This window comes from Cyprinus carpio, chromosome B1 (assembly GCF_018340385.1).
Source record: "Cyprinus carpio isolate SPL01 chromosome B1, ASM1834038v1, whole genome shotgun sequence".
Lineage (NCBI taxonomy): Eukaryota > Metazoa > Chordata > Actinopteri > Cypriniformes > Cyprinidae > Cyprinus > Cyprinus carpio.
The window spans coordinates 34,077,911-34,093,955 of NC_056597.1; the positions used below are offsets into that span (position 1 = coordinate 34,077,911).

At 36.5% G+C, this 16,045-nt stretch overlaps 2 protein-coding genes across 2 annotated transcripts; both read left to right on the forward strand.

The window, feature by feature from the left end:
• The first annotated feature begins 1,374 nt into the window (after positions 1-1,374).
• LOC109062413 (E3 ubiquitin-protein ligase TRIM35-like) lies at positions 1,375-5,366 on the forward strand. The gene is made up of 6 exons (XM_042717219.1): positions 1,375-1,949; positions 2,056-2,151; positions 2,767-2,988; positions 3,711-3,733; positions 3,829-3,947; positions 4,219-5,366. Exons 1-6 carry the CDS (start codon positions 1,566-1,568, stop codon positions 4,899-4,901), a joined length of 1,527 nt encoding a protein of 508 aa, XP_042573153.1. The 5' UTR covers positions 1,375-1,565; the 3' UTR covers positions 4,902-5,366.
• Positions 5,367-10,804: 5,438 nt separating this feature from the next.
• LOC122135804 lies at positions 10,805-15,099 on the forward strand. Its single transcript, XM_042716066.1, has 5 exons — positions 10,805-11,060; positions 11,891-12,048; positions 13,439-13,555; positions 13,867-14,345; positions 15,089-15,099. The coding sequence occupies exons 2-5, from the start codon at positions 11,936-11,938 to the stop codon at positions 15,097-15,099; spliced, it is 720 nt and encodes a 239-aa protein (XP_042572000.1). The 5' UTR covers positions 10,805-11,060; positions 11,891-11,935.
• Positions 15,100-16,045: the final 946 nt, after the last annotated feature.

Here is a 16,045-nt window from a genome sequence, read left to right on the forward strand (position 1 = left end):
AGTTCAGAAGCTCTCTGTGTTTCCACACATCTGAGTAACTTGAAGTACCAAGTGTGGGAGAAGATGAAGAACACCTGCTCTTATGGTGAGATCTAGATGCTGCATTACATTTGAAGCTGGACCTCTTTTTTTTTGGTGTTGTGATAGTGCCTCAGTCTATATTAGCCTATATTTACACTGGTGTTTTAGGAAACTAATCAGATTAAGATTGATAATAATAGAAATAATAATAATAAAAGACATGCATGTATAGTTCTACATATAAAATAAAGACAGGAATATGTCAAGTGTTGTAAATTACTGTAAACAAAATCTAATCATTTTAATTTACACAACAAATTATCATAACTAATATGCACATCTTAATTTCTTCACTTCCAAATACTTAGCATTTAATATATAGCCTTAAATCAAAAGCTTTAATTTCGGAAGAATACTGGTGAAATGCTGTCAGCTTCTGTCCACGTATGAAGAGAATCTAGCACACTGTGCATTTCTGAATGTGAGTGTGTGTGTTGTGTTAAGGGTTTGCTTGTGGAAAAGGTGTCTTCAGCTGCTTCTTGAATGATGTGATGGGATGTGATTTCGAGCGCGACCCCTTTAAGAAAAGCAGCTGCACGCGGTTGGAATCTTCTAAGAAAGATTGTGGGGCGTGGCTAACGAGCTCTTACATGGGACAAATATACAAACAGTGCTGAATCTCATGAGTAGACCAGAATAGTATAAATATAGATCGGAGCAGTGGAGAAAAATATGGCCGTGGGACAAACGTGCTTTCTGAAACACAGTTTTGAAGCGTTGACTGAGGACATCTGCTGGTCACAGTCTTGCAAATGAAATCTCAGCTACAATAATACATTTTTGTTTATATTTAAGGGTAAAGTGATACGGAGGTGACTAATATCACACGTCTGCAAGATGTCCGTTACAGATCACTTGATCTGGAAAGCATCTGCTGTGTACACACATCTGACAGACGTCTCTAAGATGTCAGTTGTACATATGTTCTAAACCATAAACATCTTAAAGACATCTAATAGGCGTCTGTTTGACATCTGATAAGAGACGTATTGCAGATGAGCAAACACATACAAAAACATGTCTTGCAGATGTAAATGCAGATGTCAAATAGATGTCTCCGTGATGTATGTGTGCTAGAGTAGGCTTGTTGACATTTTATATGCAGTCCTACCGTTATTTTAAAATTTCTTGTATTTATTATTATTTTTTTTTATGTGTGTTAAAGAATGTTACTAATAAGCTGCCAGTATCTACAACTTTTTAAATGCTTTTGCAGATTTAAATGTGAAACTTGAATGTGAAACTTAGAGGATCATCAGCGCACAGCGCCCCTGGTGTTCGGATATTTTAACGTTTTAGTGATTTTTTTCCGATTTTCTTTTCTTCCAATGAAAGTTTGACATGTCATTTCCTCATACAGAGAGGCTGTACTAAAATTAGGAAGTGTTTTGTTTGCTCCGTCTCTTTTCATTGTCTCACAAAGGCCTAGTGTCAGAATTATTTTCAGAGAAATCTCTACTAAGTTTCATGTTTTCTGTGTCTAAATGGCACTCGAAGCTGAGCTGTCGTGTCCTGTGTGCACCGATGTCTTCAGAGATCCGGTGTTACTGAGCTGTGGACACAGTTTCTGCAGGCAGTGTATTAATGATCACTGGACCTCCAGCAGCTCCAGAAACTGTCCCGTCTGTAGACAGGTGTCACCGCAGGAACCAGTGCACAACCTGTGCTTGAGGAACACCTGTGAGACTTACCTGAGAGAGCAAAGCACGAGGAAAGAGAGGGATGAAGAACACGAGTGTCAGATTCACGGAGAAAGAATCGAGCTGTTCTGTCAAACAGATGAAGAGGCTATATGTGCAGCGTGTAAGAAACATGAGCACAAATGGCACAAAACGCAAAAGCTACAGCAGGCTGTGCGACAACGCAAGGTGAGATCGGGTGCGCAGATGTCATTAATAAATGCTTAAATTATGGCTGCAAGCTTCGCTTACGAAAGAATCGATTTGTATATGATTACACGTGCTATCTTTAAAGGGGAAGCTGAAAGCAGCTCTTCGTTCAGCTGAGAAGTCTTTGGTCTCATTACAGAAAGGTACAGCACGGGACCCCAAAATCTCCAGGTACATTCAGGTGAGGTTCATGTTTAGAATAAAAAATAGAATTAAACAAATTTACATTTGAATTAGTCATTCAGATCACTCCGAACTAAGGACTGAATAGGCTGAATCGTTATACAAAATATGATACGAACTCGGCAAGTAAGTCTGGACTTTGTGGTTTACACATAATTTAATGATGAAGTAATTAAAGTAATGAACACTGAATAATTGAATTGAGTATTGACTAATGTGGAGCTTGTTGGAGAACTTGTGGGGTGAAGCTAAAATGGGACAAATAAGCTTTTGGTGCTCCTTTTATTAAAACATATTACTAATAATAATGGGTGGTCTTGAAATTGCGTTTGTAGAATTTATTTATTTGTAATTAAATCACAGTTTAATCACAATGTAATGGAAGCTGATTGAGAAATTCAAGAAAGAAATGTTACATTATTGCTAGAAATTAAAATATATAAATATAGTGCCCACAATAATGTGGCATGGGGGGAAAATCATCACATGAAAATGGTGTTTTTGGTTTGTCACGACTCTTATCCTTTGTGTGGACAGTACACTTGCATGTTTTATTTTTATTTCACACATAAATGTGTGTGTGTGTGTGTGTGTACTCATGACATTCCCCCAGATTCAAGCTCAGCATACAGAGAGGAAAATCAGGATGGAGTTTGAGACGCTGCATCAGTTCCTCAGAAAGGAGGAGGAGAGCAGGATAACGGCTCTAAATGAAGAAGAGAACGAAAAGAGAGGGAAGATGGAAAGAAGAATACAAGGAGGAATACTGTCTCTCTCTGATAGAGTCAAAGAACTGGAAGAAGGAATCGAGGATGATGACATCCCCTTCCTGCAGGTTGGTACACACACACACACACACACACACACAGAAACACACACACACACACACACACACACACACAGAAACACACACACACAGAAACACACACACTGTGGTAAATCCTGGCAAAAATCATCACTTACAAAAACAGAAGAGAGACATTTTATACAAGTTTTACACAATACACAAATAGAAAACAGTTTTATTTAATAAGCTCTCTTAAGCACTTTTTTTAAATAAGACTACGCCAGAAAGAGTTATAGATTTTCTTTTTTTATCGTATGTAAGTGTAAAACATATCGTCTAATTTTAAAGTGTTGTATTTTCAGCATTTTTGTATGTTTTATTTAATTGTATTTATGTATAATTTGAGAATGTTTGTCTTTTTTTAAATAAAAGGTTATTAAAAAAATTCAATAATTATTGATACTAAATGATATGAAATATTATATTGTGATCATTTTTTAGCTATATCGCCCAGCCCTACTACTGACATGCCATTAAAATCTCTACTACAGTGTTCACTTAAAGGTTTTATCTCACAGAGTTACACTTATGAGTCAGATGTGCAATTATTACTTTTACCCACATTTCACATTGTGTATTTGTGTTCTTAGTGGGTATATGTATTATCACTATAACAAAATTGAATGCTCTTGTTGGTGTGTTGGTTATAGTTTATTACTGTTATTTCATCGAAGGGACTTATATTGTTCTCTTTCTGCATTTTTTCTCAGAATTATCACGGAATTATGGACAGGTATTTTCATTATCAGAATTTTCACTTTTCTTTTTAGAATGTTCATGAGCATTACTTTTCAAACCTGATTCTGTGATGTGTGTGTGTTTGTTCAGGTCTGACCACACACTCCCAGATCAGGAGCTGAGTTCAGAAACTCTTATCGATGTTCCCAAACATCTGGGGAACTTGAAGTACCAAGTGTGGGAGAAGATGAAGGACATCTGCCCTTACTGTGAGTACTAGACTTGTAAAAGTTAAAGGGATAGTTCACCCAAAAATTAAAATTGTATCATTAATTACTCATGTCATTCCAAACCCATAAGACCTTTGTTTATCATCCGAAGATGACCGAAGGTCTTACGGGTCTGGAATGACATAAGGGTGAGTAATTATACTAATTAATGACAGATTTTTCATTTTTTGGTGAACTATCCCCTTAATTCCTGTAAGAACTACTCTGTTTATTAATATCAGCATGAATGGCTTGTCCTTGTTCCCTTTAGACCCTGTGATCCTGAACCCAAACGCTGCCCCCCCAGACATCCCTGTGTCAGATGACCTGACCTCTGTGACCTCATGTTTTCATCAGCAGGACGAGCCCAACCCTCTTCCTCTGCACAGTAACCGTATGGTGCTGGGCAGTGTGGGATACGCTGATGGAGTTCACACGTGGGACATTGAGGTGGGAGACAGTAATCATTGGAGTCTTGGAGTGTGTTTTGGATTGGAGGGTAAACCTACTACACAACCTTTGACCCCTGAAAATGGCTTCTGGGGTCTCAGACGCGATGGAGACTCGTACGAATTGATGACCGCTGGGATGTCGAGATTACACATGGAGGTAAATGCAAAGGTAGTGAGAGTAAAGCTGGTGTATTGTTATGAGTTTCTTCAAGACATGATGCAGCTGAAACGCTGGAGGAAGGTGAGCTTTTCTGATGCTAGCAGCAATTCATTAATTGCAGAATTTGCTAGAGTGCCATCGAAGAAGAAACTCTTTCCCTTTGTGATCCCAGAAGATCAGGCCGTCCCGCTGCGTGTCGTCCCAGCTAACGTTACTCTAACTGTTGAACAGAAACTGTCATTACTGGAGATAAATCGATTCTCTCTTCTCCTTTTCTGTTTTGGTATTGTCGTGGTTATATTGATGAGTCTGTTAGGAAAGAGTGACCGTCAAGGCAGGTGAAAAGTAAATGACTGTTTAATTACCATAATGATCTGTTATAATGGTTCAGTCAGCTAAAGCAGACTTCTGAGCAAAACCATATGATCTAGCATCACTGCACTATTATGTGAATATAATGGAGCCCATGTCCATGAGGATGATAATGCCGGGCACAGAGATTTTTACTGCTCTGGTTTATATAATGATTTCAGAAATTGAGCAATCCTTTATCATCCTCACAATATCCTGTAGCAGCACAGTATTGCTGTGATGTATCATGTGACTCTGAGTCGACTCGTGACTCATCTTTGCTTCTAGTAGTGCTCCGTATCCTGGTTTATGTGTGTAAATATCCAGTTTGAACAGGTTTGCAAAGTCTTGTTAAATTACAGTTCAGGGTATTTCATATTCTTCTTCTGTTTTGTTGACTATCCTAAACTTTTATGACTTTTCCCCTTTTTTGACTGCCAGTTTTTTTGTTTATATTTTTTTATATCATATAAATTTTTTATATTTATTTCCATATATACTATACTATTACTATATACATTTTACATCACACGTGCATTTGATATCTTAGAAATGTGTTATTTTTGTGACGTATACTGTACTTTAATTAGATATACTGTAGAATAGATAGTACTTACCTTACATGTAAGTACTAGTACAAGAGCATGAACTATGTAAGTCCAGATGTCAAACTAACGAGAAACTCTGCTTGATTGCTGTAGTTCCAACCATATACAGTAAGTGATGCTGTTTGCGATGTTTATTGGAACTAAGGTTTCGGGGGAATACTGAATCTGTCAGTAACTTGTGACCATAATTAACTATCTGTGGTTTTATCACTCAGTATCCTGGTAACTGTAACAGGAGCTGTTTCCATCTACTTTTTGCACTTTCTGTTGTTGACAAAGTGAAAATGCGTTATGAAAGTATCAAGTTTGTAAAATTTTCTGTCTCCAGTCTTGTTTCCATTCAGTCTGCCTTTAGCCAATAAAATTGTAAATTTTAACATAATTTCCACAAAGGATGCAAGTTACAGTGAAATGAAAGAACAGGTAATAACGTAATGAGAGCACATTGGGCTAATTAGCTTTGAAAATGACAGTAACATCAAATCAAGAAAAAAACTAATCAAATCACTGTTGATTTTTCTGAGGCAGAGATGCAGTTGTAGCCTAAACAGTTCATTGGAGTATTTAACATTTTAAATGGTCTAGAGCAGCATACCTTCAGTGGACGGATGCCATGTTTTTGCCTTAGATAACGATTCTAAATTCGCTTAGAGCTTTTTGAATTCAACTCTCTTTGTTCTCCTCATCTGTTTGATTATATTAATCAATTATATTAATAAATTGTAAATAGTGTCATGTTTGTAATTTTTATCTACTAAGTAGGACAGGTTCTAAACGCAAGAGAGTTATTAGTAAATGAAGGCTTCTGATAGGAAGAATCGGACTGGTTTGTTAAAGCATGCAGTTGAATCTCTCTCTATACAGTAACATCAGGTTCAGTCTCCTATTCAAGCGATTCATTGTCTTCCATGTTTAATTCTTCTACAAATTAAGATGCAGAAGCAAGAGCAAGGCAAAAGACAAATGCATGAGTAGCAAATTAGAAAAACTTTAATGATTACATTTTTCGATTTTCAAAGATTTCTAAAAGTTCTTATAAAAATCAAACTGGAGTAAAAATGACTGCACATTCTCACTATTTTTTTGGATTTGAATCAAACAATCAGTTTTATGCTTAATTTAAACACTATAGAAAACATTTAATCAAAAAAGTATGTGTTCTTGTTGCCTTAAGATTTTAACTTTAGTCATCTAGAAATGGTAAGTTGTACAAGGTCTCACTTACAACTAATACAAGAATGAATATATATATATATGTGTGTGTGTGTGTGTGTGTGTGTGTGTGTGTTTTGTATGAGTATAAATATATATTTTTTTTTTTTTTTTTTTTTTATAAATGTGTGTGTGTGTGTGTATAAATGAATGAATAAAATGTAAAAGGTTGCAACTGCAACACAGGTACAAAAGACCAATTCTGATTTAAGCTGTGCATCAGAGCTCAGGAAACAGGTAAATTAAATTAAATTAAATAAAATTAAATTAAATTAAATTTTATGCATTTAGCAGACGCTTTTATCCAAAGCGACTTACAGTGCATTCAAGGCTATCAATTTTTACCTATCATGTGTTCCCGGGGAATCAAACCCCAAACCTTGCGCTTGGTAACGCAATGCTCTACCACTTGAGCTACAGGAGCACTGAAGCAACAAATGCTACTTTCATGCATCTGATTATCAGATAAACTTTGCGCCCTTACTTCAAGGTTGTTGTTAATGCTGTGGTTATTTTAACAGTTTCCTTTGTACATTCGGTTTAACAACATTGTTAAAACACATTTCCCAGTCAAAATTTTGATCTCACAGTGATGTCACCATGAGCTCCCAGGATACTCGTGATGAGGTCACAATGTGATGTCACAGTGAGATAAAAGTGTAACCACACAGTGTATCGCAAGCTATTTTAGCATTTAAAACTTTGGTTTGACTATCCATAAATATAATTTAAGATAGGAACAATTGTATTTTGACAAGTCATAATTATAATTCGACTAGTCACAATGACAATAAGAGATATCTGCAATTATAATTGCACTAGTAAGAAATCGGATTAGATATATCTTTAAATATGATTTGACTAGTCAAAACTCCATTTAAGATATCTGTAATTACTTTATAGATATCTTCAATAGATGCATCATACATCTGCAAATGTAATTAGAGATTAGATATCTCTAATTCAGTTTCAGCTAGTCACAATTATAGTTTAAGATATCTGAATTGCAATTGCTCCTAGTCGCAATGCTGTTGTGTGACGTCAGAATAAATTTACTCAGCTCCTCCCCGCCTACTCTACTAACTGCTTACAACAAAATAAAAGTCTGCTTTTGTTGTCACGGAGAGAAAAGCTACTGGATGAAGTGCTTCCTGGATTATTAAATAAATCTGGATGCAGCCTTATGTGGTAAAAGGTCTCCAGAGTGCATGTATGTAGCTATAGCACTGTAATTTTAATTGAATCATGTTGCAAAATGGACCAAATGCAGTGTAATGTTCAATAAAGGCAGAAAATCGCAAACTGCTCGTCTTAATTTATTTATTATATATTTAGACATAATGAAAAACAATGGAATTATATATATATATATATATATATATATATATATATATATATATATATATATATATATATATATATATATATATATATATAATAGTACAAATAAATGCACGACGGACAAGAACAATGCCTAATCAGATGCAGTCAAAAAAGGTGAAGGCTGATTTTAAAAAGATTACAATTAAATGAAAGTTATCTGACATTGATGACATTTATAAGAAGGTTACGTTACACTGTGTATGAATTCATGTTCACTTGTGTCATTATGGAAGCTTGTTTCGCTGCAAAACAGACCAAATGCTGTGCAATGTTCAATAAAGGCAGAAAACCGCAAACTGCTTGTCTGAATTTACTAATTATATATTTAGATATAATGTAAAACAATGGAATTATACCAAACACATACACACACACGAAAAATAGTACAAATAAATGCATGATGGACAAGAACAATGCCTCATATTCAGATGTAGTCAATAAAGGTAAAGGCTGTTTTTAAAAGATTACAATTTAATCATTGTAATCTGGCAGTTTATAATAAAGTTTATAATAAAACTTATAATAAAGTTTATCTGGCACTGATGACATTTATTAGTAGGTTACATTACGTTGTATATGTATTTAGGTTCACTCCTGTCATTATGGCAGGTTGTTTCCACCATGGAATGAAAAATAAAGGTAATTTGCAGCTTTTTTCTTACCATTCATACTGACTTAAATTTTTTCTGCATTTATTTTTATTTTTACTCAATTTTAGTTTTTTTTTACTCATTTTTATTTTTTCTCAGAAATGCGAGATATAAACAGTGTGAATTATAAATTGTATAATTGTGAGGTAAAAAAGTTACTATTTATTCATTTATTTCATTATTTATTGGCGGAAACAAGCTTCCATAGGAAATAGACCACAAGGTGGGAGTATTTTACAGTATTATAGCAAGAGATTTATGATGATGATATTCTGCTGTGTTCACTGATGAGCACCAATGTATTATTTTAGGCAGCAGCTATTTGCACTAAGTGAAAATAGCAGTATTTTTTAACTATATGCTATTTACACTTAGTGCAAATAGCTATGGATTCTATTTACACTATGTTAAAATAGCAAGAATTTCTGTTATTTATACTACTTATTTCAAATAGTGGCAATTATCTGAACCTCAGTACTGTATAAAACAGTAAAAAAAAATATATATATATATAATTTGAATTCAACTTTTTAAATGGATGCTACCTTATTAGGACAATAAAGCCCTCCCTACACCTACTCTAACCCTACCCAACATTTATTTTCAACTTTTTAATTATTTCCTTCATTTTTATTGAAAATAAATGCCTTTCCGATACGATATGAGATTTGAAAAAGGAGAAAAAATGTTTGGCAAAAGACGGACGCAAACTCAGGTTGATTGCGTCAAAAAGCATGTATTTTAACTGCTACCCCACTGCAACCAACACTGTTTTAAAGTTGTTTTTCAGTGTTGACTATCCCCATCACATGTTGGTGGGCGGATAGTGTAAGTAGCTTCTGACAACAAGGCAGGCTATTTGCACTTAGTGTAAATAGACTTCTTTTAACATTATATCAAATGTTGCAACGGCTGCCATGAGGCTTATGCATGTTCGTTTGTAAATAAAGGCTAACAAAATTTAATCCACAGCACACACGTCTCAACATTACGATATAAAACAGGACAAAAGCCTATTTAAGTCCTCTCTGTATAGCCTTCCACTTTTACACATGCTCCAGCTACATTTTTATTTCCATACTTTTTAATTATTTATGTATAAAACAGTTTAAAATCACCCAAAGACGCAGGACCTTTATTATACAACTCTTAGACAAAATTGCGGATGACAACAGTTCCCAAGCTAGTATTGGTTAAATAAAATGTTTAAGGCGGGGCTCAACAAAGGTGTATTTGCATGCACATTGTAGATATCTACAAACATATTTTGACTAGTCAAATTGTTAATTCCAGATATCTACATTGCAACTACACCTCACAATGCTAAATGCATATATCTCCAAACCTAGTTCTTCCTAGTAAAAAATCTGATTGGGATATCCATAATTAAATTGCAGTTATCTTTAAATGGGTTTTGACTAGTCATAATTCCAATTCAAGATATCTTTAAATATGATTTGCCTAGTCAAAATTCCAGTTCAAGATATCTACAACTGTAATTTAACTAGTCATAAATGAATTGCAGATATCTACAAATGTATTTTGGATATCTTTAAAAATGTTGAATTAAAGATATCTTAAATTGTATTTTGACTAGTCAAATCATATTTAAAGATATCTTGAATTGGGTTTACAACTCGTCAAAACTCATTTGAAGATATCGCTAATTGAATTGTCACTAGTCAAATTGTAATCTGAGATATTTCTAATTAGAATTTTGAATAGGCAAATCATATTTAAAGATATTTTGAATTGGAATTACGTCTAGTCAAAACTCAATTGAAGATATCCGAAAATATTTTTCAATGGAAGTCAATGGAAGATTATGCCTAGTCATAATCACATTGTAGATATCTTAATTCCAATTACGACGAGTCATAATTGCATTATAGATATCTGGAATTACAATTGTGACTATCCGAAATTATATTTATGGATAGTCAAAACAAAGTTTTAAATGTTTAAACGGCTTGCCATATGTAATGACGCTCTGCGCCACTAGAGGGAGGAGTATAGTAGGGGCGAATACCAATCTGCAGTGAGCATCCCTATGCCCTACTCACTCTGAAGAGAACAGCATCTGATGCGAGGACTCTGGACGGGTGGTGTTTGCAGTTTGAATCCTTTGGGAAGGGAGCAATCACAGACAACGTCGTTTTCATAATTTGCTGGCGTCCCCTTCCCACAGTATCCTTTAAGGACGCAAAAACGCCGTTTGACATCCCCCGAAACTAAGATGAGAGCAGGAAAAAGGTTACGCAATCACTGGGCTATTTATACGGCTGCATGTTTTTGTGGTAAGTGCAAAACATATTCTTCATCCAATCATGTAGTTCTATAAAAATGAGCTGCTTTTTTGGGTTGATTCTTTCTTATGGGATTTCAGCTCCGGATCGTTATATTTCGAGAAAAAAAAGTGGCATACTGTATGTGATATTGAAGGACAAAATTCAGCATTATAATTGTATAGGCCTATGTGCAGGGAATCTGATGAGCATCTGAACGCATCGAGCTAAATAACACGCTAATAATTTTCCTCCCAGAGCCCCCAATAACGCGTAAGACTGCGATACCGGAGAACGAAATACAATATACATAACGTTACACCTTATGATGCATAGGCCTACTTTATAATAAAGGTATGCAGTCACCCGCCGTGCATTTCATGGGAGTAAAGCGCTGTGATTTAGCGCATTGCGTTCAGATATTTCTCTACAAGGCCAATTTTAATGCACAGATTTAGCGATTACTCTGTGTTAACACCAATAAGAAACGATGCTTATAAACCACTGGTTGTTGATTCTGGTGCATAAACGCGAAAGAATGACATGCGTGCTGTTGTCATTATGTACAAAATTACGGTGCTGTTCCCATTATTTGTGAATTCGACAAAGCTGAAAAACAATGTACTACACATCTGTAGGCCTATCCAAATTATGGTACAGTATTAAATAGTAAAAAATAGAAATACTGACCAAAAACAGCATAGATTCTAAGGCTGTAGGTCAGTCTAATGAAAACACTCACAGAGGTGCTGTAACAACAGTCAGATTTTTTAAATTTTTTTTTTTTTAGTTCTTTTTATCTTTATTATATATTTTAAACTGTTTCCAACACTCTTTGACAGATGAGAGGACGTGAAGAGACAGAAGATTAGGACGTTTCCTCTAAAATGAGTCAACAAGAGAAGAGAGAGGAGGACACTGCCTCTAAAATAAGCTGTGATCAACCCACAAAGAGTCAGCCCTCTGCCTTCAGTGAAGCAGAAATGACCTCTGAACCCAAGTAAGACATTAACCATTTAGCATTTGGGCAGACATTTTTATTCACGTGTCTTAGCAACATAGATTCCTGAACATCTATCTATCTATCTATCTATCTATCTGTCTATCTGTCTGTCTGTCTGTCTGTCTAATTCTTAGCCTGATGATAGATGTTGTTTGGGCACTTTCCTGTTGAGAAAGGGCAACAGATTTCTATCTATGAGCCCTGTGTCTCACCTGGTTGCCTACTGACAGCAACATTGCTCAAAAAGTTTGCCCCATGTATCATCAGCCTTACCTTCATCTCTAGTCTAGCCTGTTTTCCTCAAAATAATCTTGGAACTTGTTTTATAAGACACTTTGCTACTGCTTGCTTAGAACTAAAATCACTTTGTTGTATTCCTCAATTCTAAATTTGAATAAAAACATCTGTTAAATGAATAAATGTCAATCAAAGGTATTATAGACCAGCTACAGACAGCAGCCAGTTTTTTCTAGAGTAAGAAAGACTGAGAAACAGCAGATTCACAGCAGATTGGTCTAAAATGTAATTGTATTTGTCTAGTGTCAGTATCATCAGGAAGAAAAGACAGCGATCAGAGTCTTCAGAATCTGTGTGTGTGTGAAGAGTCACAGATCCATGAAGCCAGTGACCTCTGACCCCAGGTAAGAAACTAGACACTTTTACATTTGTCAGACGCTTTTATCCAAAGTGACTTAAGCCTAAAGTGAGCTTCAGTTTTGACCCAGATGGATGTTTATGTGGGGGCAGCTGTGGCCTAATGGTTAGAGATTTGGACTTGTAACCAGAAGGTTGCAGGTTCGAGTCTCGGTGCTGCAGGAGTTGTAGGTGGGGGAGGGAAGAATGAACAGCGCTCTCTTCCACCCTCAATACCCATGGCTGAAGTGCCCTTGAGCAAGGCACTGAACCCCCAGTTGCTCCCCGGGCGCTGGATATAGCTGCCCACTGCTCCGGGTGTGTGTTCACGGTGTGTGTGTGTGTGTGTTCACTGCTGTGTGTGTGCACTTGGATGGGTTAAATGCAGAGCTCCAATTCCGAGTATGGGTTACCATGCTTGGCAAATGTCACGACTTTCACTTATAGCCTTGCAAAGTAACTCCTAAACTTCATGCCAAGTTAATAAATGTAAATGTAATTTTGTAGTGCATTAAACTATATAGTATGTTTGTGAAAAATTAAAGTAGTTCACTTTCAGAATGAAAACTCTTTCATCATTTACTCACACCCTCCCCACTTGTTCCAAACCCTTATGAGTTTCTTTCTTCTGTTGAACAGATGAAAAATGTTGGGATCTGAACAGTTGATGAGCCCCCGTTGACTTCCATAGTATTTTTTTGCTACAATGAATGTGAACTACTCCTTTAAGTTGTGTTTGTTGTTTTTTTATCAGCATCACAAGGAGGAGGAGGCAGAGATCTCCAGAACCCAGCAGTGTGTCTCTGAAGAGTGACACATCCATGAAAAAACCCCCTATATTCAGTGATTCAGCAGTGACCTCTGACTCTCTGTTAGTATAAACATTTACTTGCTTCTTTATATTGTGCATCTCAGATGAATAATGATTTAATTAATATAAAAAAACAGTAAATGCACATTAAAATACTTTACTTAATAATCATATTCAATATTCTAAACCCTGCCTCTGCTTATTATAATTATAGATTTTACTCAATTAATGAACATACTTTTATATACAAAACTGCTTTTGAACATACTCATCTTGCATTACCCATAATGCATTTTTCATATCTCAGGGTGGAATACATTTTAGGTGGTCTTTTAAGCATCACTGATCTAAGCTGAATTGTCTTTTTGCAGGGGCAAAATGCATGACACAGATGCAATCAGCTCATCTTCTACATCCCACTCTCAGACCCACATCAGAGATGAAAGAACTGAAGCAGACCTACAGAAACACACACTGGAGACTGGAGACTTGCAGAGAGTCAAGGACCAGCACAAAACCAGCATGAAGAACAAGTATGAGAGATTGTTTGAGGGAACCAAACTCCAAGAGAATCAAACCTTCCTGAACAGGATCTTCACACAGCTCTACATCATAGAGGGAGAGAGTGAAGGAGTGGATAAAGAACATGAGGTTTTACAGATGGAGAAAACAGCCAGAACAAAACACTCACAAGACACCGCAATTGACTGCAATAACATCTTTAAAGTCTCAGCTGAACCAGGATGTGAGGAGAAAGAGCAGATCAAGACTGTTCTTACTAAAGGCATTGCTGGAATCGGAAAAAACCGTCTCTGTGCAGAAGTTCATTCTGGACTGGGCCGAGGGAAAAGCCAATCAGGATGGTAGATTTCATGTTTGTGCTTCCATTTCGAGAGCTGAACTTGATCCGAGATCATCAGTACAGTCTTCATAGACTTCTGCTGGACTTTCATCCTGAACTTCAAGATCTGGACTCACAGATTTATGAGGAGTGTAAAGTTGGTGTTCATCTTTGATGGTCTGGATGAAAGCAGAATCACACGGATGTTTTCAGACGCTCAGAAAAGTTTGTGATGTGGGACGGAGACTTCATCAGTGGCTGTGTTGATGTCAAAGCTCATGAAAGGAGAGCTGCTTCCCTCTGCTCCCATCTGGATAACCTCCAGACCAGCAGCAGCCAATCAGATCCCCTCCAAATACATCCACCGTCTGACAGAAATTCAAGGATTCACTGAGCCTCAGAAGGAGGAATATTTCAGAAAGAGAATCAGTGACCAGCATCAAGCCAGCAGAATCATCTCACACATCAGAAGAGCAAGAAGCCTCCACATCATGTGCCAAATCCCCGTCTTCTGCTGGATCTCATCCACTGTGCTTCAGAAGCTCCTGGAAGAAGATCTGAGTGCAGAAATCCCTCAAACTCTGACTGAAATGTACATCCACTTCCTGCTGATTCAGATCAACATGAGGAAGCAGAAGTATGCAGAGAGAGATTCAGAAGAAACTCCTGCAGTCCAACAGAGAAGTGATTGTGAAACTTGCTGAAGTGGCTTTCAAACAGCTGATGAGGGCAATGTGATGTTCTATGAGAAGGACCTGATTGAGAGCGGCATAGACATCACTGACGCCTCAGTGTATTCTGGGATTTGCACTGAGATCTTTAAGGAGGAATCTGTGATTCATCAGAAGAAGGTCTACAGCTTCATTCATCTGAGCTTTCAGGAGTTTCTTGCTGCTTTCTATGTGTTTTACTGCCATGCAACCAGCAATACAGAAGCATTATTAGATTCACTGCATAATTTACATAAAAGAGCAGTAGATAAAGCTCTTGAGAGTGAGAATGGATGTCTGGATCTGTTCCTACGGTTTCTGCTGGGCGTCTCACTGGAGTCCAATCAGAGACTCTTACAGGATCTACTGACACACACAGAGAACAGCTCAGAGAGCATCAGGAGAACCACACAGTACATTAAAGAGAAGATCAAAGATGGACATGGACTCTCCACTGAAAGATCCATAAATCTGTTTTCTCTGTCTGCTGGAAGTGAAAGATCAGACTCTATCCAGAGAGATTCAGGAGTTTGTGAAATCAGACAAACACTCAGAGAAGAAAAAACTCTTGCCTCCTGCTCACTGCTCAACAATCTCCTACATGCTTCAGATGTCAGAGGAAATGCTGGATGAGCTGGACCTCAAGAAATACAACACATCAGATGAGGGGAGAAGACGACTGATACCAGCTGTGAGCAACTGCAGAAAAGCCCTGTGAGTGTTTAAATGTTTCAATAAGGAATCCTTTTTAAATGGAATTTTAGTTAATTTGCTGACTAATGTATCTTGAGTATAATTTGTAGAAAATATTTGACTAGAAATGATATTTGCTGATATTATCAAAATACAAACTGTAGAATTATGCTTTTTTTGTTTTACTTTTACATTTACATTTAGACATTTAGCAGACACTTTTATCCAAAGTGACTTATAAATGAGGACAATGGAAGCAATCAAAATCAACAAAAGAGCAATGATATGCAAGTGCTACAACAAGTC